Source organism: Oreochromis aureus, linkage group 14 (genome assembly GCF_013358895.1).
Source record: "Oreochromis aureus strain Israel breed Guangdong linkage group 14, ZZ_aureus, whole genome shotgun sequence".
NCBI lineage: Eukaryota > Metazoa > Chordata > Actinopteri > Cichliformes > Cichlidae > Oreochromis > Oreochromis aureus.
In genome coordinates, this window is record NC_052955.1 from 39,898,827 (window position 1) to 39,923,807 (window position 24,981).

The window sequence follows — 24,981 nt, forward strand, 5'->3', positions numbered from 1 at the left end:
AATAACATTATTAAAAAGCATGTTTACACCCTGGTTCAGAATCTGCTTTGGACACTTCTTTTCATCTGTTACTGCACTAATAACTGCATGTGTGAGTTGCACCCGTAGAGTTTATGAATGGTAACAAAGCTGATAGCTTATCACAGTAGTGACAGAAGGATGGTTATAAAACAATAAATCATAAAGAGAAAGTATCGAGGCAGGCTGTCCACTGTAGTCTGTGACACACAGAAGTCTTTAGTCCAATGTTGATCTCTGCTCATATTCTTTCTCTGCCCTCTCGTTTCCCATCATGCTCAGCGATTCTTTCACCGCCAGTGGCCCAAACCATGTTGCCATGGCAAACAGGGTAAATGAGAGATGGAGCCCTGAGGTAGGATGACAGAGAGCATTGTCTGGGAGTGTGTGTGTGTGTGTGTGTTCGTTCTGACTGTGCTTGACTGGACGTATGGATTCTGGCACAGGGATGTGATTTGTGCAAACCACATTTACACACAACAATAGGCTTTAATGTTGTGTGCAGTCTCTCGGGGGGAAAAGGCCGACCAGATGTGACAGATGAATGAGAGACGCTACGCTGATATGAAGACAGAGCGCTGAGTGTACCCAAACACATTTAGCTCAGCTTTACATCAAATAACGCAGCCATGTTGCAATGATGTCGTGGTTCACATTCTGCCTGCACATAGTTTATGCAGATATGGAGGTGTGTGTATGTGTGTGTGTGTGTCCATGTGGTAGCCATGTGGCACAATTAATGACCAAGCAAACAGCTCAGCTAGTACTTCAGCGCCTGTAGATGAAGCAGTTTATCATAGTCTGTATCTGCAGGCACACATGCAGAAAGATGCAAGTAATCCTCACACACACATGCACACCTCAATACAGACCTGAGGCTTATCACGGTGTGCACACAGACCGTTCATCCTTAGCAAACACTCAACTGAGCTGATATTGTGTCTGCTGGTGACAGACACTGGAGATATATCTCCAGTTGTGTGTTTTACAAAAACTGGAAGGCATTTGGACGTCCTCGTGGACCTTCGTGCTTTTGACGACGAATTTTATGGCACTAGAACCCAACCGGGCCCATTATGAAGATAATGAAACTTTAAAACATAAATATGGACTAACAATAATGCAACAGTAGCCTTTGAAGTGAAAACACCTAATTTAACGAGTTTAATCAATAAGCCCAGAATCGATGGAATCAGGCAGATGTTAATAATTTAAAATGCTAATGCACATCTTTTAATAATCTCACCATTAAAAAAAACTACAAGCAAATTCTTCTGTCTACCATTATGACTTAAATATGTTAATATGCACAAACTAGCTCATACACAGTATCACCCAGCGAACAAAAGTCAAAGTACAGAGCACCTGCAAAAAGGTGGTAAAAACCTCCCCGTCAGCTAAAGAGGCCCCAAGTTCCACCAATGCACCGAAGATCCCCGGGCTTGGGCAGGGCCCCAGCGCATGCACCAACCCAAAATCCCAGCAATGTGCCAACCACGGCCCAAACCCCCCAGGCCCAGCCAGAACCCCAGCTCGAAGGTGTAGTGCCCCCACAATCTCAAGTCTCCGAGCCCACCCTGGACTTGCCCAGGAGCAGAGCGGTGACCAGGCCAGTAATCCCCCCGAGGAGCGGCACACGCAGCCACCAGAAAAACACCAACCAAAAGACACCAAAGCCCCATTCAGGTCAGAACCACAGCCCCTGCACAGAACCCCCCAAGAAACCCACTCCTAGGCAACCGCCAGACCCCCAAGCCCATACGCCCCCCTAACCCCACTAGGTGATGGAGCCAATCAAAGGAACCCAGAGAGATTGATCTGATGTGGCGGCAGAGGCTGTCTCAAGACTAATATGGTCCAACAAAAGATCTCTATATCGGTTAATACTAAGATTATTTTTGTTTTTCCACTTCATGAGGACAGTCTTCTTAGCAATGTGGTGGTCAGAGCCATGTGTACTGTGTTCATCGCCATAGTGACATCATGTAGGTTGGCCAAACTGAAGGGGAGGCTGGAACGTTACATTTGAGTCTTCACATATCTGGCACCAAAACAGGTGCACAGGTGAACAAGTAGACCGAACTATTGAGCATGGATAGCATTATCTTGCTGTAGGATGAAGCCCTGACCAACTAGGTCCATACCCACATAGCAAGCAGGTCTGGCCCGGATCTGGTATCAAGCCGGCACTGCTGGCTGACTTCTGGCATGATAAGACGTATGTCATCCAGATATGGGCCAGGCCTGGCAATGATGCCACTGTCTATGTGATGGCATGCCACATCTGGCTCAATTGTGGTTTGGTTTATGTGGCCCAGGCCCACAGAAAACAGGTCTGGCTCGGATCTGCCATCAAGCTGGCACTTCTGACTGATCGGTGTCACGGCAGGGTGTATGTCAACCAGATGTGGGCCAGGTCTGACAATGAGGCACTATTTCTGTTCCTATTTTCCTATTTTAGTTAGAAGACCCAAATGCCATGTTGCAATACTATACTGCTATGGTAGCCAACGTTTCAAATGCAGGTTTGACAGGTTTGTGAGTGTACACTTTATCCAAAACCTAGTGATGGTTTACTCATCTTTGCCAGTGGGTGGCTGTAGCTCAGGAGGAAGAGCTGGTCACCTGCTGATTGGAAGGTTAGTGGTTCGATCCCTGGCTCCTCCAGTCTGCATGTCAAGAGTGTGAATGTGTATGAATGTAGTTAGGAAGCACTCAATTTAAAGAAAGTGTGTGATTAGGTGAATGTGGCGTGTTGCATAGAGCACTATGGCTACGTTCACACTGCAGGCGAGAGCGCATCAAATCCAACTTTTCTGACCATATCCGATCTTGGTATGACAGTGTGAACGGCTCAAATCCGATCTGGGTCACTTTCGTATGTGGTACTGAATCCGATACGTATCCGATGTTTTAGAAAGCGACTGCTGTTTGAACGGTCATGTCGCATTAAATCCATCTTTTACGTCACTGACACAAGACAGACGCCAATTATCAGCGCCGGAGAAGCGCCCGAGAAGACATCGCGAACGCTTCCTGGCCATCCAGTGTAGATGTCAGTGAAACTGTTGGGAAGACAACGTGAACATTTTATTTGTACTGTATAATCTGCAACTATCCTTTGAAGCACCGCTCCTCTAAAACAGCAATAAGGATAATTTTTAGGTCATTTACATTATTATGTAAATAACAAAATAACTTAAAGCAAAAATTGGGAAACGTAAAGTCCGAAGTCTTTATATTAAGGGCCATCAGTCAAACAATACTGTTGGTCTGGGTCTAAACAGAGCGAGTTGTGTGTGACGTCTTCTTTTGCGCATGCGGGCCGCTTTGAGCGTTCACACTAGAGCGCGTTTGCTGTCACATTTGATTTGTAGTGTGAACAAGCAGACAAAAAAATCGGATTTGATCAAAAAAATCAGCAGTGAGCATTAAGACCTGCAGTGTGAACGTAGCCTATGAGTAATCTGGGAGATTAGAAAAGTGTTATATAAGAATCAGTCCATTCACTGTCTGAACAGAGTTTCATCATGTTACTTTTGCACTATCATGTTCCGGCACATGTTGTTATTACATGGCTTGATTAAGGTACACATTAGGCTGACATCTGTGGCCAGAGCTGAAACTGTTCTGGGCCAGCACAGGCCCAGCAGTGTGCCTTGTGCTGGCCCATGTGTGGGCCACCTCTGGCAAACCAGATCTGGGCCACCAAAGGGCCGTCATTCTTTGCGGTATGTGGGCCATGTGTAAGCACATTGTGTGGGCCAGATCCAGGCCATACCAATTTTGCTATGTGGGTACCAGAGGGTACTGCATGGTGCTGCAGAATGCTGTTGGTTCAGGGTGCTTCTCACTCTGTACGAGTCACCGACCCTGGATCCAGCAAAACAGCCCCAGACCATCGCACTTCTTCCTCCATGTTTGACAGTTGATGCCACACACTGTGGAACCATCCTTTCACCTACTCGACGGCGTACAAAGATCCTACAAAGATCCAAATTTTGATTCATCAGTCCATAATACCTTCTTCCAGTCTTCAGTAGTCCAGTGGCAGTGTTTCATGGCCCAGGCGAGCCTCTTTGTCTTATTCTGATGTCTTAGCGATGGCTTTCTTGCTGCAACTCATCCTGCCCATAGTTTGTGGGTGTGTGTAGTTGATGTTGAACGCTGCATTTGACGCTCAAGTGAATGAGAAAAAACACAAGTCGATCGGTTGTAAGAAAGTGTGGGGAGAGGTTCCATTAGAGTGCAGTACGTAGACCCGAGTGGTGTTTGGTGTTGTCTGATTATATGTGTGCACATTAACTTATATGAGTCCTGTATGTCTGTGTGAGGATGTAGTGGATGTGGTGACGCTGAGTGTGTATCTGCGTGATCGCAAATGAAATAATCTTTGTGTAAAGACCAAGGGTGCAGAAGCCGAAAACTAACTGGGGTGAGGTTGGGGGTGAGAAGGAGTGAAAAGAGTAAGTTGTTTGTAACCTAAGTAGGAAAACAGCTGATCTGTAGAGTGAGGGAAGAGAAAAGGAAGAAGAACATGCAAAGGGCCAAGAGGCAGGGATGAAAGGGAAACAAGAACATTGTAATTGTCACGTTTACGCTGCGGTGACTGAGGGTGATTTATCTGTTATGACGTCACGTTGCATTAACAAATTGACATGAATAAGCTAGACAGATAGCAAGGGAAGAGGAGGAGAGAAAAAGGCAGTGCATTCTCATCTGGAGTGGCGTTAATACAACCAGGGAGTGGTGCTGGGGTCGCGACTCTTCACCGTCTCCTTCTGCTTGAAATGTTTGAATTTGGCCACAACAGGACGCGGTCTCCTGGCTCCCGGCGATGAACACGGTGGAAGGTGATGTTCTTTACAGTGTCTTCCAGAAGCTTCAGGTGGGTCTTGATGAAGGTTTTAATGGTAACTTTTGCTCCTCAGGGATGCCTGAAGGTAATCTCTCATGCTACGGGCCAGGAGATCGATGACACTCTCTTTTATTTTTTTATTTTCTTCAGCTGGGTCACATTCTCAGTTAGAGAAGTGACAAAGTCCCATAGCAAGGTGTTTTCAGCAGTGAGTATTTCCTCCTGCTGTTTGTGTAGGATTTCAACCAGAAACCTGGACAATCGCTTATCGATTGAGTCCACTGTTTGTTTAATTCTGAGCCACCATTCGCTTTTTCCCGCCAAGTCTCCAGGTGTCTGACATCACCTAGACAAGTGTTTCCCAACCACTGTGCCACAGCACGAGAAATGATCAGGTGTGGAAGATTATCTGGTTTCTCCTGATTAGTACTCTAAGCGATCAGGGCAGAACAATTACATTCTCTTCCACTAGAGGGCAGTACAACTACCTGCTCTAATTAAATGGGTTGCCAAGTGCCAGTAAAACAGAAGAAGATAAAGAAGAAATTACGTAACAGTCATTTGAAAAGAAAGTCAGTCTGACCTGGGTCCTGGAGAAAACTGCCACCGAGAGGAAGGCCGAGCATGAGGAGTGATCAGAGGAAAGCAAAAAACGGCATACTCGGGTCAAACCGAGCTAACTCCGCTATGCCTGTTGTGCTGTGTGATTTTTCTAATGTGAAACGTGCCGTGGCTCCAAAAGGTTGGGAAACACTGACCTAGAGCATTTTCATGGACTGTGTCTGAGATTAGAGACGTTTTTTATACCCAAATTTGAGCCTGGTGGAAACTGAGACGTCAGAAATGAAACAAGCATATTCATTCATTCGTTTTTTTCAGGAAAGCAAGTCAGTAATTATAATTTGCCATCTTAATCAAAACATAATAATGTGCTTGGATGGATAACATTATATAATAAAAATTATTTTATTTTATCATTAAAATATAATTTCATGCAAACACTGGTGCATTAGGCATCACAGAAGCATTAATGTTAATTTAGGGCAGCTGTTGCAATAACTTGTATGATAAATATGCATGATTTTTGTGTGATTTCCTTATCGCTATCATAACTTCCTCACATTTCTATAATCTTCAGAGCAACAGGATCAACTGTGGGGAGACCTTGTTTAAATATAGTGTCTCAGCTATTCTGTGCACCCCGTCATAAAACTGTCTCTGCTACCACATTTATTGTCCCTTAATTATTAAAAGTTCAGGTGAGTAATTAGAGCTACACTAACAGTCTTCTTATCCTCCTTCATAAATTGGGCTGAAATGGGGAACAGAGTCTCTCCCTTTCTAATTAAGACGACAGATTCACTCAGTTTGCACAAATGGAGGCGGTGTCAGGTACGGTCCCGCTGCTCTCGTCACAAAGTGATGAACTGAAACCTTAATGTGGAATCATAACAGGGGCTCGAAAAGCATTTAGTAAGCGATGCCTCATGGCTGCCTCGGGACAGATTTGGGTGAATTCAGCACAGCAGACAGTAAAAGCATAGCAACAGGAGGGGTCGGCGACATCTGTGTGACCAACCTGGTAAGATCAGCCTGCTGCTGGAGCTGCTCTTGCACTTTATGGCAAACCTCGCCGGCGGTGTCGCAGACTTTGCCGACCTTGGTGAAGAGGGCTGCGATCTTGTCGCTGCGGAGAAACCCAGCAGCTCGTCTCTTCAGCAGGTGACCCAGGCAGGCCTCGATGGTAGCTGCAGCGACAGGAAGCAGTTGAGTTAATACTGACAAAGACAGGAGAGCAACCAGAGGAAAGTATACACAAAGTGGAGGAGAAGAGATAACAGCTCAATTTTGAATTGAAGGATATCCGCAAGAAAGATGGAGACCGACATAATTATCACATTGAATGAAATAAAGCCTGAAAAGCTTGTAGTCAGCACAACCAAACACACCAAATGGCTGAGACGTGTTTTAAAGTGTTAAAGTATTTTTTTAACTTTATGCAGTTGATAAATCTTTATTGATTCATAAAAAAAAAAAAAGCAGGACTGCAACAGCGACCAGGCTATCAAGGCAGTGGGTAGAGAGAACATTAGGGAGGTGGCTTGCTGTTAGCAGTGCCTGTGAGTACACTGATTGTGGATTGCCTAATTAAGACTGACTCAAAGTTATTTGAACAGAGACAAACTTGTTTTTGAAAGAAATGGCAGACAAAACCTTATTTTCACATGAATGTGAGAAGTCGTAATGAAAGGAACCGTGCCTAATGAGCGCACACACGTTCTGTTACAGTCGTGGAAAATTTGTCTTCTTTCATCTTTTAATAGCAATTTCCAGTCATTGTGGAATTATCAAAGATTGTCCTCTGAACTGGAAAATGGTAACTGTGCTAATTATTAAACATGCAGCTGGTTTAAGAATATAAAACTACATGTGTCATTTCTATGCAAGTGAGCTGCACAGCAGTGTTTATGTGCACATGGGTCAGCGTGCTGCTGCAGCTGACCTCTGATTTCCACCTGCAGGCTTTTATAGATAAAGTTATTAGTGAAACACCCTGACATATTTAGAGGGCTGCCGGCGGTAACCTCAGCGTGCAGCTGCAAGATGGCTATGTGGAAGAACAAATGCATTACGAACAGGACATTAGTATATGAGCTGAGGCAGAAGTGCAGAAGGGCACTGACTCATATGCAGAAAATGAGGGAGAAATTGAGGTAAACAGTCTCTTTCTAGCTGTGACCCATCCATTAGCCGTCTCCCTCCCTCCCTCTGTAATTGCTGCATTAGTGCTCAGCCATAATGAGCTTTAGGGCTGATGTTGAAAGCAAGACTGTGACACAATTATTTCAGCCAAAGCAAACAGGGAATTTAGCTCGTACTTACTCGGAGACTGTTTTTGATACGCAGCATGTTTTATTAATGCACCGTCATTTCAAATAAAGGTGTCTGCAAATGCTCTGGATCCAAATGAGCTTCAGCATAAACATACAGAAGCCACAAAGATTATATTTATTAAAAAGCCCATCTGAAATATGTCATTCATGTCAGGTTTGAGCACTTGTGGTTTTCTGCTTGCTTTTGCTCTGTGAGGTGAATCTACCGCATAATATTACAGACCGACAACAACGTCATTCTCTGCGATGCTGGGAAAAACCCGTGCTTTATGGGTGCAATCGTCTGCTTTTATTGCTACTCTAGGCGCCTTAGAGGGTTGCTCAGAGGCTTGGAGATTTTCACTCACAAAGCTGTCTGTACAATATATTCACAGCAGCTTTAGTCTGGCAGATTAATACATTAGCCTATGGGGACGTCTTTCTGGTAATACTTTCTCATGTAAAATTGTCCTTTATCCTATTAGAAGAGGATCGCCAGGATTAGCAGCGGAAGAAGAAGTGAAGGTTTGCAGGGAGAATCGCCTTGGAGGGAATATTGATGCACGGTTGTTTCTGTGGAAACACAAGAATTGAGGAGAGGATGCAAGTAGCTCTCCCACGGGAGGAACCGCACCCAGCTCCTCTCATTCTGCTGCCTCTCCTTACAACTGGCCTGCTAATTCATGTTCTGGGTGTCTGTGGCTCTGATGAATCATCAAATCCAAGCTATTACGCGAATAATTAGCATCATTCTAGGGCTATGGAAGAAAACACTGTGAAATAAGTGCTGTTGGGACCACAGAGCAGCGCAAGGCTCGTTTCAGTACTACCAAAACATGCTCACCATGCAAAATGTTTTCATTTTGGTTTAAAACATTCGCCAAATCCTTAGAGTCGCCCCTTCGATACCTCTGCTGATAACTCTAGATTTATGACAAGCATAGCTGTGTGTGGTTTTTCAACGCCAGTTTAAAGGTCCAGCTGTCCACGTTGGTCATTCAGAAATCCACCATCCCACATTATTAGAACATTTCCTAATATCAATGAAAAAGTATTTTTAAAATACAGAAATGACCAACAATGCGCTGATTTACACACTCAATATGTGTTGAGTCCATGAATTACTGGATCAGTGTGGCGTGACATGGAGGCGATAAGCTTGCAGCACTGTGTTGTGTCAGGGACCTGGGTCTGAGGAACCCAGGGTCCATGAGCAGTTTTGGACTTATATTATATGCTATATGTATATTGAATGTATTGTGCTGCTGTCCCTAGTTTTCCTGCTTGCTGGTGTGTGTGTGTGTGTGTGTGTGTGTGTGTGTGTGTGTGTGTGTGTGTGTGTATCTGGTAGGCCAGTTTACAGGCACCATCAGCCCTGGTGGGTGTGCCCTGCCAGGTGGCTGGCCACACCTAAGATGATGCGACACACCTGCAGCTGATCAGCCTCGTCTGGAGGGAGTTACTTTAGAGAGTGGCTGAGCTCCCATCGTGGGATCGTTGCATGAGGCTACCCGTCAGTTTCTCTGCTAGATGTCCGTAAGTGTGAGTCTTCTGCAATGTTCCCTCTAAGCTGCGCGCGTGCGCAATTGCGCACTGCTGGCACGGTCTCTGCGCAGAAAAAATCTGCGTTGCGCACAAAAAAAAATTCTAACCTGAATTGAAATTAAAATTAAAACTTTAACAATTCTGTTTTGCAGTGTTAGTCAGTAAGTGACTGGCTGCTCCTGTATGGGATTAGAACGATGCCACCTTATCCTGTAGTCCAGCCAATCACGCGATTCACATTCGTATATACGCAGCCAATCAACGTCGCTGACAGGCTATGACAGCGTCCTTATGTGCCGACACCGGTGTTTTAGCTAGCAAAGCGGCGTGGCTGATGTGGAGTGAAGCCACGTTAATGACAACGTGTCCAACCATTGGAGATGTGAGCAGGACAGACGGAACAATTGACGGAAAAAGTGTGGACTTTATACCAGTTTTCAAATTGTGTTGATCGGCCACGTAAAACCAGAGTTATGATAAAATATCTGCAATGTTTGGTTTTCTTCCTGAATACTATCGTTGTTTATATTTACTGCGGGAAGAAACGGTAAAAACGGCGTTTTATAAGGAAAACGCTCGAAAGCCTGTGAGCAAAAACAAAACCAAAAAACCCCCCCACCCTTTCCTATTGGTGGAAAAACGTACCGTGTCGACCAATCAAAAAATTATATGGCAACGTGGCATCTAGTTGTTAAGAAACGGGGGGAAGTTTTAGGAGTGACGGCGGTGTTCTGAGATGTGAGAGATTTGAGACGTTTAGCACAAATCTTGTATAGTTAGTGTGTAGTTAGTGTGTAGTTAGTGTGTAGTGTAGTCAGTGGTTTTGTTGTGTGTGTCAGAACAATGAGGCGGCTGCTGAATGTTACAGGTGTTACAGCAGTGATACATCTCCTGTTGTCAGGCCTGCAGGTATCAGGCTGTTGTTCTCCTTTATCTCATAGTGGACAGAAATTATTTTTTGGAGTCGCACAAATAATTTGTGTGGCATCAGATTTGATGCAGAACAGCTGATTGTTCTGTAAATAGTTTGAAATGTTTGTTTAAAAACCGCCTTGGCTGCATTTTTAGGTAAACAGCTGCAAAAAACTTTGTTGTTTGCAAAACTCAGTTACTTTTTTGAAGAAGTAACTATATAATTAATTGCCCAACATTGGTCATTATATACTGTATTTTGCAGACAGAGTTACAGACTCTCTCCCAGACCACAGACTCATAATACAAGTCAGAGCTTTATGAAAAAAAAGAAAGAAAGTTGTGTTTCCAAAATTGGAGTTCAAGTTATTTTTACTTCCAATAGTGTTAACATACTACACAGGTCATGAACAGGATTTTTTTTACATTTTCATTGTACGTGGGCTAAAGCAGTTAATTAAAAGTAGTCTAACATAAATGTAAATGCTGTAATTTGATTATTTTAATAAACCATGTAACTTGGATGGATTAGATGCTGGCGTGACCACAGTGCACACGTCTGATGTCGCTCACAGTGGCCCAAGGGACGCTCAGGGAGTTTGTGTGTTCGCTCAGACACATGAAAAATTAGAGGGAACATTGATCTTCTGCAGGTTAAGTGTACTAACGGCTCCTCCATGTTTTTTCTCAGGAAGGCTGTGGGAACGAGGAGGCAGTGAGCGCGACGTATAAAGGGAGTGGACACATGAAGCCACGGGCAAGGGGAGAGGACAGTGGACGGGAGTCGGGGAGCACACGGGGACTTATTATTGGATTGTATTTTCTTCACTGTGAATAAACACACTGTTTGCATCACAAGAGTCCAGCGTTCGGTCCTCCTTCCCCACATCCCCGCGGTCTGCCAGCGCAGCCGTGACAAGTTGTTACTGAAGCCTGGTAGAAGTCGCCTTTAGGTTTGTTTTGGGATAGCGTGTTTCTTGTCTTCCACAGATTATCCACAGAGTTCAGCCAAGTTGGCTAGCCGATCAGTCTGACCAATAACACTCTTGGTACCGTGGGTAGGTGACCAGTCCCACTGGAAAAGGAAAAAGGAGAAAATGTCTCCACAAAGCTTTTCATGGAAGTATGAAATCTCCTGGTAATGGGCTGCACTGACACAGTTGACCAAACACCATGAATACCAACCAAAGACACAGCACACCAACTGTTCACACACTGGAAACTTCTCACTGCTCTTCAAACACTTTGAACTCTGTGCCTCTCCTTCAGACTCCTGGAACTTAAATTGCAAATAAAATGCATCTAAAAAGAAGTTTTTCTTATTCCACTACTTCTGACATTGTCCCTGGCTCGGGAGTGGTTTCATACTGGGAAAGCAACAGCTGTGTAGTCAGTCACGATGCACAGACACCAGTCTCACGTCGGTGACAACTTCTAACTTCAATCCGCTTTTCTTGATAATCTTCTCAAGGCTTTAGTATTTTATTTTATTTTATTTCATGAATTTTTATTTCCAGCAAACTTTCCAATATATAATCTATAATATTCTTTGATGCGGCACTCTGTAAGCAGCCAGCCTTTCAGCAGTGACTGTGGCTGCGTGTGCTGAACTAGACCAACGGACACGTGGCCCCCTTCATGATTTTAGTTTTGTGCATATTTGTCACACTTAAATGTTTTAGATGATCAAACAAATTTTTATATTAGACAAAGATAACCTGAGTAAATGTAAAATGCACTTTTTCATTAGCCATACCTACACCTGATAACCTATGGGCAGAAATCTGTGCCATCAGAAACTGAATTTGAATAAGTTAAATTTGAATCTGAATTGTAACTTGAATAAATGCTTTTGAAAACTGAATTTGAATTAGTCGTATTTGAAATTGAATTTATGGTTTGAAAATGATCATCACTAAATTGAAATTGAATTTTATATATTGAAAATGAATTCATTTGCTTTGAAACTGCATTTCATCCTTTAAAAATTCAGCTCTCCAATAATTTCAGTTTCACTCTCACCATTCAATTTCAGTTCTACAATTCAGTTTTTTGGGACTTACATCCGGTTCCGGTTGAAGCGCAGATTAATAGAACTACGTTTTGCTAGCGGACCGAAAGTGTTACTGACGGGAATCTACAGCGTCTTGAGCTGAATTAAGACTTCAGAAGTCATTCGTCATGTCGAATGACCAGCGGATAAACTCTCAGGTTGGTAATAAATGTATTACATGTATAAGAACAAGCGTCATGTTAACAATTGATAGCCGTACAGTAACTTTTATGCTTATTGTAGCTGGTAGCTAAAAACGCTAATTTAGCCTAGTTTGCCCTGGATTTAGCTTTGACAAACAAATATGATCGACTGTTTCTAGTAGGATTCCAAAGTTGTCATCTTGTACCCTCTCAGAGCCCTGTATGCTTGCAGAGACCCCTACAGTAGGGAAACATGCAAAACAGTGTCCAAACCTTTGTATTTGAGCTTTATTTATGTCTTACACAGCATCCCAACTCTTTAGCTAACTTAATAACTTTAGCTAAAGTGAATAGTTAGTCTAATTTATTAGTACAGCATTACTGGATCACCTCTGTTTGAAGTGATATAATATGATATACAACTATCAGTGAAACAGCAAACTTTGTAAATAAACAAACAACACTTCTCATTCTCTAAACGTTTGGCCACAGCTGTAAATTACACTATCAGTGCTTGTTCACTCTTGACAATAATTACATTTCTAAATTCTCTTTGTACATTTACAGTAGTGCTGGGCGATATGGAAAAAATATTTATCACGATATGAATTATTTTATATCACGATAACGATATATATCACGATATACCACCTGACCTGTGCTCATCTGGAAAGTATGCAGTCTTTAAACAGCGAGGGTGAGGGTGCAGTCTTTGTTTTGAGTTACTGTAAAGCATGTCGCAAATCCGGGTGCACGTAAAGCAGCACCATGTTGCAAAACAACAAGACAGAGTTTCTTTGTGAAAAATGTCATTTTTTTATACTTTATTTTCTCTTGCATAAAGTTAAGAGTATGTAAAGTGAGAAGACAACATTAATATATTTGCACAGGCTATTTAACCCTTTAAGACCTACCATAGAACCAAGTCCACCAGAGCTTATCTTAAAATTTATTTATTTTGAGTGTCTTCATAGTTTTATTTTTGAGATACACAAATTTTTATATACTACAGGAAAAATGAAAATAAATAAATGCAAATTTGCAAAAACACAGCATGTGCATCAAAATAAACGATTTACAGCAGTGTAATTTGACTTCTAAGCATCCCAGAAACGATACAGAAGAACATAAAGTCAAACATGACTTTTAAAAACACCAACATAGGCTTTGAAGCTTAAAAAACTACATTTTCCGCGAAAATGACATCACTTCCGGTTTCGGACATGTAATGGCGGACATGCGATAGTTGGCGCTGAGTTATATTCCAACATAGGAAGTGTTATGAACAGCTGGTCGGATCGGCAAAGCCTGTTTCTGGAATATTATGTTTTTGTTGCTGGAAGTGCTTTTTATGCAATTTTTGCAAAGCTATATGTGGAAGGAAACCGTGACCTAGGGCAAGCTAATGGAATAAGATGTAAGTACAACTCCTACCGTTTCATATGCAAAAAAAACATTATTGCGCTACCTTACGTGGTTACAGTTCTACAGGGATTTAAAAATAGTTAGGGAAAACGGAGTTTGCCTGCTCCGACCGGTTTTAAAGGGTTAATGATATATTTTATGTAATAATTTGTAAAATTCGGGTTAGAAACGATAGAAACGATAGAAGACAAATGGCACGATAGAAACTTTTCTATCGTCCACACGATATATATCGTCATATCGCCCAGCACTAATTTACAGGTAAACAATATCTAATATTTTATCTAAATGACTGCTTTGTCTTTGAAAAGGTGAAGAGCCTGAGGCCGGTGGCAGTCCAGTTCTACTCCAAGTACATCCTTACGGTGACTCACAGGACAAGGCGACATTCCTGTCCTGCCAGAAGAGAAACTTCAGAGTCTTCATGCAGTTCAACCACACCTGTCATATTCCATATGACAGGGGTCTCAAACTCCAGTCCTCGAGGGTCGGTGTCATGCAACTTTTCCATGTGTCCCTGGTGCAACACACCTAGTAGATCATTAGCAAGAGTATAGAACTTGACTGCATACTGAGGTGGCAACCCCTAACCCTACCTACCTACTCAAGTAAATGTATTTGGAAACATGTACTTCTAAAATACTTTTATTGCACCATGTTCATTCACTCATGAGCTGCTGTAACGTGAATCAAATGGCTGAATTGCCAACTCAGCATGCAGTCAAGTTCTATAGTCTTGCTAATGATCTACTAGGTGTGTTGCAAAAGTTGCAGGACAGCGGCCCTCGAGGACTGGAGTTTGAGACCCCTGCTGTATGGTGTTCATGCAGTTTTCTACCCCACAGTTACAGCATGTCTGACTGCCTGTTCAGCATATGCAAAAATATATGATGAGTTTAAGCATGTGATGACAAAGGTCTTCCATTATGGTGTTTGTCATCATATGTCACAGACATCTGGATGATGATTTGGAATAAACAAAAAACTAAAAACTTGTTACTTCATCTTTTATCTTTATTATTATTATTGTTCTTATTTTACATTTTTCATTGTTAGGCATTAGGTTTATTTATAGTAGTCCTTTCCAACTTCTTTCCCTCTTCCATGTTACTGTGTCAGCATCTATCTGGGGTTGGGAGTGGAACAGAAAGTAAGGAAATCCAAAGTGCCATTAAAACCAAGAGAGGTTCTTATATTTCAGAAGAAGGGATTAATTCAAAAGAAATGACCTCAATGCCATATTTTATTTAGGAACCCTAGAGAGCACTTTGCAAAATAACACATTCTTATAATTTCACCCTCAGATGAGCCAAGCTACGACTGTCAGGGAAGGTGATGTAGGTACAGAGCATGTGAGAGTGGTTAAGTTAATGTCTCTTGTCTAGATGAAGGCACAAGAGGGATCAATGGCAAGGCGTAGAGATTCAGTATCTTCAGTCTTCAGTGGACACTCCATTTCTGGCACAAAACACCTGTAAAAGATGGTCGATTTAGGAGGTGACCCGACAACTTCAGCCTGTCAAACATAGCAATGGAGCAGTATGTTTAAAAAAAACAACTAATTAAGCATGCACTCAGTACCCTAAGAATTATTATGGTAGTTAAACACAGTGATAGTCACATATCATATCACTTCAAACAGAGGTGATCCAGTAACGCTGTACTAATGAATTAGACTAACTATTCACTTTAGCTAAAGTTATTAAGTTAGCTAAAGAGTTGGGATGCTGTGTAAGACATAAATAAAGCTCAAATACAAAGGTTTGGACACTGTTCTGCATGTTTCCCTACTGTAGGGGTCTCTGCAAGCATACAGGGCTCTGACAGGGTACAAGATGACAACTTTGGAATTCTACTAGAAACAGTCGATCATATTTGTTTGTCAAAGCTAAATCCAGGGCAAACTAGGCTAAATTAGCGTTTTTAGCTACCAGCTACAATAAGCATAAAAGTTACTGTACGGCTATCATTTGTTAACATGACGCTTGTTTTTATACATGTAATACATTTATTACCAACCTGAGAGTTTATCCGCTGGTCATTCGACATGACGAATGACTTCTGAAGTCTTAATTCAGCTCAAGATGCTGTAGATTCCCGTCAGTAACACTTTCGGTCCGCTAGCAAAATGTAGTTCTATTAATCTGCGCTTGAACCGGAACCGGATGTAAGTTCCAAAAAACTGAATTGTAGAACTGAAACTGAATGGTGAGAGTGAAACTGAAATTATTGGAGAGCTGAATTTTTAAAGGATGAAATGCAGTTTCAAAGCAAATGAATTCATTTTCAATATATAAAATTCAATTTCAATTTAGTGATGATCATTTTCAAACCATAAATTCAATTTCAAATACGACTAATTCAAATTCAGTTTTCAAAAGCATTTATTCAAGTTACAATTCAGATTCAAATTTAACTTATTCAAATTCAGTTTCTGATGGCACAGATTTCTGCCCATAGATAACTCCCAGACAGATGTGTGTGTGTGTGTGTGTGTGTGTGTGTGTGTGTGTGCACATGGCTGGGCAATGCAGTATCATTGCTGGTCCACCATGTCCATTTCACGCTATTCCTCTCCAAAGAGTCAAATGTACGCACATGCAGAAGTTGCATCACCAGCAGGAGGAGATAATATGTTTAAAGCCAAGAGGTTAAAAAAGATAAATAAAAGCCAGTAGTGATCAAAAACAGTATGAAATACACTCAAGGGTCATTAGTCACCAAAAACATTGAAGCTCGGCAGCTAATATGTATTTACATGTAACTGTGTTAATGTCTGTTTAAATGTTTTTCCATCACTTTGTAAGTAAACACCTGAATCTCACACATTGTTATCTTTGTTTGTTTTTGAGGTCCAGAAAAAGTAAACATGACAACGTTCAGATTTCTCTGCCCAAACATTAGGAACAGGTGTGACATTAAATCTTAGGGACAAAGTCCATTTACCAGAAACAGCATGCCAAAGTCGTCAAGCACCATCTTCAGGTACCAAGCAACCAGGAAACACACACACCACAGATATAAAGGGATGGTTACAGGCATATGGAGCTGAAATACAATTAATCTAAACAGTACGAAAGATTGAGAGAAAAGGTCCAAATGCCAAATAGAAAAGATTTCACAGTATAAGAAAGCATGCGTGAACTGAGTGCAGAAGCAGCCATCTCACAGGCAGAGACTTCAGACTCAGCTTCAGTGCTTCGAACACCACGACTCATCTGCAGTTCAAGAAGGACGTGACTTCCTGAGGGGCACAGTGACACGCTGCTGTTCCCAGCACTGAATCGGAAAGTTTAAGCTACAGTAATGACTCTCGCTCTTATTCTCCTCTGCATATACAGTACGCCTACTTTCATTTGGTTCTTTTGCTCGTGCTGCAGGCAGCACTGCACACTGTTACACTTTAGTTTTCTTCAGTTTGACCTAACCCAGCCAAATCCCATAAATTTCAGCTAATCTCATTGTTTTGTCCCTCGCACTGAAAGCTTTCCTCTCAATCAGTTAGATCACTCAGTATCTTTGGTTTTAGATGTGAGCTGTGTACATACAGGATTTACACAAATTTACCTTCACACAAAATTTGCTTTTTGTTTATTTTCACAATTTCAATTTTGTTCTTTAAATGCTAACAAAGAAAATATACTGAGTGTCTTCAGGGTAGTGGCAGGTAGCTCCGGAGCTATCTCCACTGAATTCATTAGAAGATCTAATGAAGACAAAAGTTAATTAGCGCCACTTGTCTCCCATCAGGTCTGTCACCGTCTCACAAACTCAGATCTCCTCTGTCTGCTCTCACTCTGTCTCACCTTCACTCTATAAATTTAACATCATTTTCCGTTTGAGGCACTGCTGCAGACAAATTTGTTATATGAGAACGTCACATTTACCTCAAAGAATACAGGAGCTGAATCTAAACTAGTCCGTTAAAAGTTACAAAGTTACATGAAAGAAAACAACTAATGTATAAGGTGGCAGTAAAAAACTTGTATGAGGTGTAAAATGACTCTTTGTCAGTGGAGGCTGGTCGGTCTGATCCCAGAGGTTGAGCATGTAACCCCCTCAACCTCTGGGCAACCACTTTCCATCGCATGGCGATTTGAAAGGTTGGAGGCAATTTCCAAGCGATCACGGTCCAACTTAGACAGAGTGTCAAAGCAGATCACCAACATGTTGCAATAAGAGTGAGTAGGTCTTTGACCCAGCATTTCACTTATGGTATTTAATATTTTGGCATCTGAGTTATTATTTACAGATTTTGGTTATGATTTGAGTTTTGCTCATTAAGATGCCTCACTGTGTAGTCTTTATGTAGTTCTTGATATCTCGTTTGGCTTTCTGTTTGTGGGGTTTCTTAGTCTTAGTTTCCGGTTCTGCTCTCAGTTATTGTTTATATGCAACTCGTGGTTATCAGGTTAACGTTAACGTTGTTAACTCGTTCCTCCAGTTGACTTTTGTTTCCCCAGTTAGTCTCCTGTGTATGTAAGGCCTGAGTTTACGCGTGTTCTTGGTTCTGACATCCATTTGTCTTCCCAGTTTGTGTAGCTGTTCTGCCTGAGCGTATCCTTGTGTCTGTCTTCAGTCTGAATTTATGGACTTTCTGTTGGAATCTTGTGAAACGTCCAAATAAAGATCAGTTTTTCATCCGCATTCAAAATGACAATTTACACCAGTCAGTGCAACTCATCTGTGATGATGGAAACGCCCAGAGGTCACTAAAACTAATATGGAGTCGGTAATTTTTCTACAGCACTGTGGAACTGTGTTGAAATTAAGATTATGTTCATTTTACTCAATTGTATATAGCATTTGTACTCTATTTTTATCTCATTGTATATTTTATTCTATTTTATTCTACTGTATATAGTATTTTATTTTATTCTATTCTGTACAGTTGTGTACTGTATTTATTCTTATTTTATTTTATTCTAATTTTTGCTTCATAACTTTTGCACTGTCCACTTCCTGCTGTGACAAAACAAATTTCCCACGTGTGGGACTAATAAAGGTTATCTTATCTTATTAAGCGATTCCTTCAAGAGAAATTTGACTTCCTGTTATAACTCTCAAACAGGAAATGGCGTTTCACTAATTTAACAGATCTTCACGTGTCCTGGAGAACTTGTTAGAACTTAGAAAAAAGGCCTCCATAAACCTGGAACATCGTACTGTTTGTCACCGATCGAGGAAAACAGGAATAACCAAACGTTTCGTTCAGCATCACAGCCAGGCTGACAAAGTCACAGCTCTGTTGAGCCAAATATTTCATTAACCTTCAATAGCAATGATTTGATGAATGTCTTCACAATAAAATTTTAACCATCAGAGAAAAATAATCACAGTCATGCCAGTAAGTACAGAACTCACTCTGCCCATTAATTAACACTTACATTTTAAATGATTAATCTATCTTCAGAAATAGGATACATACTACAGGCTTTTAAGGTGGCGGTAATCAAGCCATTACTTAAAAAGCTGTCTCAGCTAATTATACATCAAACCCTCTGTTCATTTCAAAATTTCACTACAGAGATCAGAACACACCGCTGGTATTCAATGTTCCCTCTAATTTTTCATGTGTCTGAGCGAACACACAAACTCCCTGAGCGTCCCTTGGGCCACTGTGAGCGACATCAGACGTGTGCACTGTGGTCACGCCAGCATCGAATCCATCCAAGTTACATGGTTTATTAAAATAATCAAATTACAGCATTTACATTTATGTTAGACTACTTTTAATTAACTGCTTTAGCCCACTTACAATGAAAATGTAAAAAAATCCTGTTCATGACCTGTGTAGTATGTTAACACTATTGGAAGTAAAAATAACTTGAACTCCAATTTTGAAAACACAACTTTCTTTCTTTCTTTTTTTTTTTTTTTTTCATAAAGCTCTGACTTGTATTATGAGTCTGTGGTCTGGGAGAGAGTCTGTAACTCTGTCTGCAAAATACAGCATATAATGACCAATGTTGGGCAATTAATTATATAGTTACTTCTTCAAAAAAGTAACTGAGTTTTGCAAACAACAAAGTTTTTTGCAGCTGTTTACCTAAAAATGCAGCCAAGGCGGTTTTTAAACAAACATTTCAAACTATTTACAGAACAATCAGCTGTTCTGCATCAAATCTGATGCCACACAAATTATTTGTGCGACTCCAAAAAATAATTTCTGTCCACTATGAGATAAAGGAGAACAACAGCCTGATACCTGCAGGCCTGACAACAGGAGATGTATCACTGCTGTAACACCTGTAACATTCAGCAGCCGCCTCATTGTTCTGACACACACAACAAAACCACTGACTACACTACACACTAACTACACACTAACTACACACTAACTATACAAGATTTGTGCTAAACGTCTCAAATCTCTCACATCTCAAAACAATCCTAAAACTTCACCCCGTTTCTTAACAACTAGATGCCACGTTGCCATATAATTTTTGGATTGGTCGACACGGTACTTTTTTCCACCAATAGGAAAGGGTGGGGGGGTTTTTTGGTTTTGTTTTTGCTCACAGGCTTTCGAGCGTTTTCCTTATAAAACGCCGTTTTTACCGTTTCTTCCCGCAGTAAATATAAACAACGATAGTATTCAGGAAGAAAACCAAACATTGCAGATATTTTTATCATAACTCTGGTTTTACGTGGCCGATCAACACAATTTAAAAACTGGTATAAAGTCCACACTTTCTCCGTCAGTTGTTCCGTCTGTCCTGCTCACATCTCCAATGGTTGGACACGTTGTCATTAACGTGGCTTCGCTCCACAGCAGCCACGCAGCTTTGCTAGCTAAAACACCGGTGTCGGCACATAAGGACGCGGTCATAGCCTGTCAGCGACGTTGATTGGCTGCGTATATACGAATGTGAATCGCGTGATTGGCTGGATTATAGGATAAGGTGGCATCGTTCTAATCCCATACAGGAGCAGCCAGTCACTTACTGACTAACACTGCAAAACAGAATTGTTACAGTTTTAATTTTAATTTCAATTCAGGTTAGAATTTTTTTTTTGTGCGCAGAGACCGTGCCGGCAGTGCGCAATTGCGCACGCGCGCAGCTTAGAGGGAACATTGCTGGTATTAAAGGTATTGAGCTGTAGAGTCTGAACCATAACTATCTGATAGATTTGAAGAGTGTGTCTCACACAAACATTAGTTACAGAATATCACACGGTTAGCTTCTTTTTTCATTGACTCCATGTTGAGAATTGAATTTAAATTCTTTCTCCTCACATACAAAATCTCAAATAATCCCCATTAAATCTTAAAGATTTCATTCCAAATGTCTTACTTACTCAATAGGATATTTAAAAGTTCTTTTATGGGACCAGCTCCTAGTTTGGATTTGAGAGACAGATGCACGCTCTACCTTTAAAATTGGTCTTAAAACTTTCCTTTGGGATTAAGCTCAGGTGACCCTGATCAATCCCTTAGCTGTGCTGCTGCATGCTGCATCATTTCTCTCCCTGTGAGCTTATACAGCACTACTGTATGTAATTATTAGTAATGATTAAACTCTGGGTTTTTCTTCTAAATTGTGTCTTTTGTCTTGTCTGTCCCTGCCTTCTGCTTTCCTAACAGTCCAACTGGTCCGGGCTGTCAGCTGCCCCTCTTTGAGACTGGTTCTGCTGGTTTCTTCCTGTTAAAAAGGACCTTTTCATTCCTGCTGTTGCCAAGGGGTTGCTCTCAGGGCATCATGTGATTGTTGGGGCTTCTGTCTAATATTGCAGGGTCTCTACCTTACAATACAAAGCACCTTGATGAGACTGTTGTTGTTTAATTGCATTGAACTAAACTGAATAGGGGACTTGGGTCACCTGGTTGGCAGGTAGCTGTATTCTGGCTAACACTGAATAATGTAATTGACACGTGACCCATTCACACATAAACTGATAGCTGAAGCTGTTTTATCACCATCTTGGTGCACCAGTGTTGTTTTGAACATATCAGCTGACCTCAGTTGACTGCTCCTCTTATTCAAAGCAATCATTTAAAGGCAACAACAATCCATTGCACACAGCTGGGATCATTTTGGTTGTGCTACAGTGTCCAGCACTGTTTTCCACAGTGTTACTGTAGCATCACACACTGACTGGGGGTGAGGATTTCATACAACACAGCTTCAAAGGAATGTAACCAACAGCAACTGAGTCCAACTCTTCAACCACCTCATACAGCTGATGCTGCTTTCATAGCTAATACTGTAAAATACATCTTGGACAAAAATAGTGAGTCGTGACTTTTGGTCCATGTTGCTCAGCCCTGAACCTGAACTTGAACCATCTGAAGCCAACGAGCTACTCTGTAGCGTTTTTTTAATCAGCTGCAACTACAACAGGTTGCTGGTCATTTCACAGGGGGCGTGCAAGCATCTAACAGTGTTTGCTGTGTGGGATGTGTACACAATAATATTATATATGTGCATGAACGTGTGAACTCTGATTGATGACTTTAATAATGCTGGTAGCCTTAGGCCTGACAGATGACACACAGGTTGGATGTCTGTGTCACTACTGTGCATCTGCCATAATTATAGATCATGTTTAAGTATGTGTGCGCTGGGCAGACCATTTATTACTGGGGTAGGGTCCAGCAATAACTGGTGATGGATTGTCTCATACCTTCATGCCATAAAACCATCTCTGTGGATTATAGTGAAGTTTTTTAGTTTTTTTTTTAAATAAATACAACAGAGTTTGAGCTAATCCAACAATCCCAGGTGATTTCAATAATAACCTACATCAGCTGATGGATGAGTTGCCTCCAACTGGCAAACTGCATACACTATGATTACTTTCCACTTAAACTGCTTCAGCTTAAAGCAGCAGTTATACTCTGCTGTGGATACAGACAGCTGGAGGCACTGTGGCCACACGTAGTCATACGTATTATATGTTTATATTATTTTGTATAGTTTGCCTGACTGACACTGGTGGAGGCAGTCGTCTGCTCACAACCTTGCACTCACCGATGACAATCCAGTGGTGAGTAAAGCGGTCCAGTGATTGTGTCACAGCACTGGTTACAGCACGGGCAGAAGGTAGACTTAATAGCCCATAACACGTGACGTGCAAACCAGTGAACACGCTTCTGATGAAGACCTGGGCCCTGCACAACGAAGCCAGCTCCACGTACGAAAAGTATCTTCCATCTTTGGATTCACTTAGCCTGGTTTCTCAGCTCGCTATGTTAACTTAGGCTTTCCTCTGTGTTCATGTGAAAGAAGTGCTGCTGGCTGCCTCTGACCAATTACAGTTAGAGAACAGAGCAGCTGATTTGATGAAGGAAGATAAAACTGTAGTGTGGGAAAATATGAAGAGGTTAAACATAATGAAAGCAATACTGCTGCAGACAAAGCAGGAAAAACACTGTACACTAGTTTAGTGTTAAAGGACTGGAAGATGGTGTGATCACATTAAGGGCTACTATCTTAATAAAGCTATTAGCTATTTGAACCCGATTTTTGCCTTCACCCTGCGCTCCATCTCAACCCAAACCATCTCCACTGGGTTTAGGTCAGGTGACTGTGGAGGCCAGGCCTCCATCACTCTCCTTCTTGGTCAAACAGCCCTCACAGAGCCTGGAGGTGTGTTTGGGGTCATTGTGCAGTTGGAAAATAAATGATGGGATGGCATGTGGCTGCAGGATGCTGTGGTAGCCATCACAGTGGGTTGTAGTAGTGGTAGTGGGTCATGCTTCACAGTGGGAACCATGCATGTAGAGACTATCGTTCACCTTTTCTGCCTCACACAAACACACAGCAGGTGGAACCAAAGATCTCAGATGTGGGGCGTTTATCAATATGCGTACTTGTGCGTACTTGCGTTCTCGTGTACTCGTGATACGTCATCAGTCGGAGACCAAGTACTTTTCCAATTGGCACGCATCACGCCGAGAACGCGAAAAAGTCCCGGATGTGTTCTCGATCCGCCCGCTTTATCGAGCATGCATCGGTGTAGACTTGGGACAGCTATATATCCCAGAATGCATTTCGTCCAAAACTCAACAGCGGACTCCCGGCACATCGTTTCCAACCCCCAAACCGCTCATGGACTTCTCACTACTCAGGTTAAAGAAACCCCAGCAGCTGTCTATAGTATTGAGTGTCCACTAGAATAGAAATAAAAGCGTTCTAACATCTCACCTGCTTGTTTTTATTAAGGTATGTACACGTATGTACATGTACACTATTTTTATTAATGGAGGTTTCACTACTGAGGTTAAAAATGATATATAAGTCACTTAGATCACTTCTACATGTTAATGTTTGGTTTATTTCAGTGTGTTATTTGTTCCTGAGTAAACCGGTTTGGCTGTGATTAAAGTTAAGCTTCATCACATGTTACTCACAGTTAAATTAGGAGGGGACGGCAGTAAAAACTCCGGACCTGTGACATCATCACGTACGCTGGTGTTCCGACTGTACAAATCACGAGTCCGTGCTCGCGTTCTCGGCGAGTACGTACTCACCGAGAACGCGAGTACGTACTCGCGTACTTGGGCATTGATAAACGGCCGTGGACTCATCAGACCAAAGCACAGATGGTCTCATGTCCATCCTTGTGTTTCTCGGCCCAAACAAATCTCTTCTGCTTGTTGCTTTTCTGTAGTCGTGGTTTCTTAGCAGCTGTTTGACCATAAAGGCCTGATTCACACAGATGTGTCTGCTGCTGGAGCTCTGTGCAGCATTTACAGTGGCTTGCAAAAGTATTCGGCCCCCTTGAACTTTTCCACATTTTGTCACATTACAGCCACAAACATGAATCAATGTTATTGGAATTCCAGGTGAAAGACCAATACAAAGTGGTGTACACGTGAGAAGTGGAACGAAAATCATACATGATTCCAAACATTTTTACAAATAAATAACTGCAAAGTGGGGTGTGCGTAATTATTCAGCCCCTGAGTCAATACTTTGTAGAACCACCTTTTGCTGCAATTACAGCTGCCAGTCTTTTAGGGTATGTCTCTACCAGCTTTGCACATCTACAGACTGAAATCCTTGCCCATTCTTCTTTGCAAAACAGCTCCAGCTCAGTCAGATTAGATGGACAGCGTTTGTGAACAGCAGTTTTCAGATCTTGCCACAGATTCTTGATTGGATTTAGATCTGGACTTTGACTGGGCCATTCTAACACATGGATATG

General features: G+C 41.8%; 1 protein-coding gene across 1 annotated transcript in view; it reads right to left on the reverse strand.

The window, feature by feature from the left end:
• Nucleotides 1-24,981, reverse strand: part of sgsm2 (small G protein signaling modulator 2) — a 115,447-nt gene that overhangs the window by 33,879 nt on the left and 56,587 nt on the right. Inside the window, exon 3 of the mRNA XM_039598236.1 lies at nt 6,456-6,624. Within this exon, the coding sequence (XP_039454170.1) occupies nt 6,456-6,624 (169 nt within the window). The remainder of the gene's footprint in view (nt 1-6,455; nt 6,625-24,981) is intronic.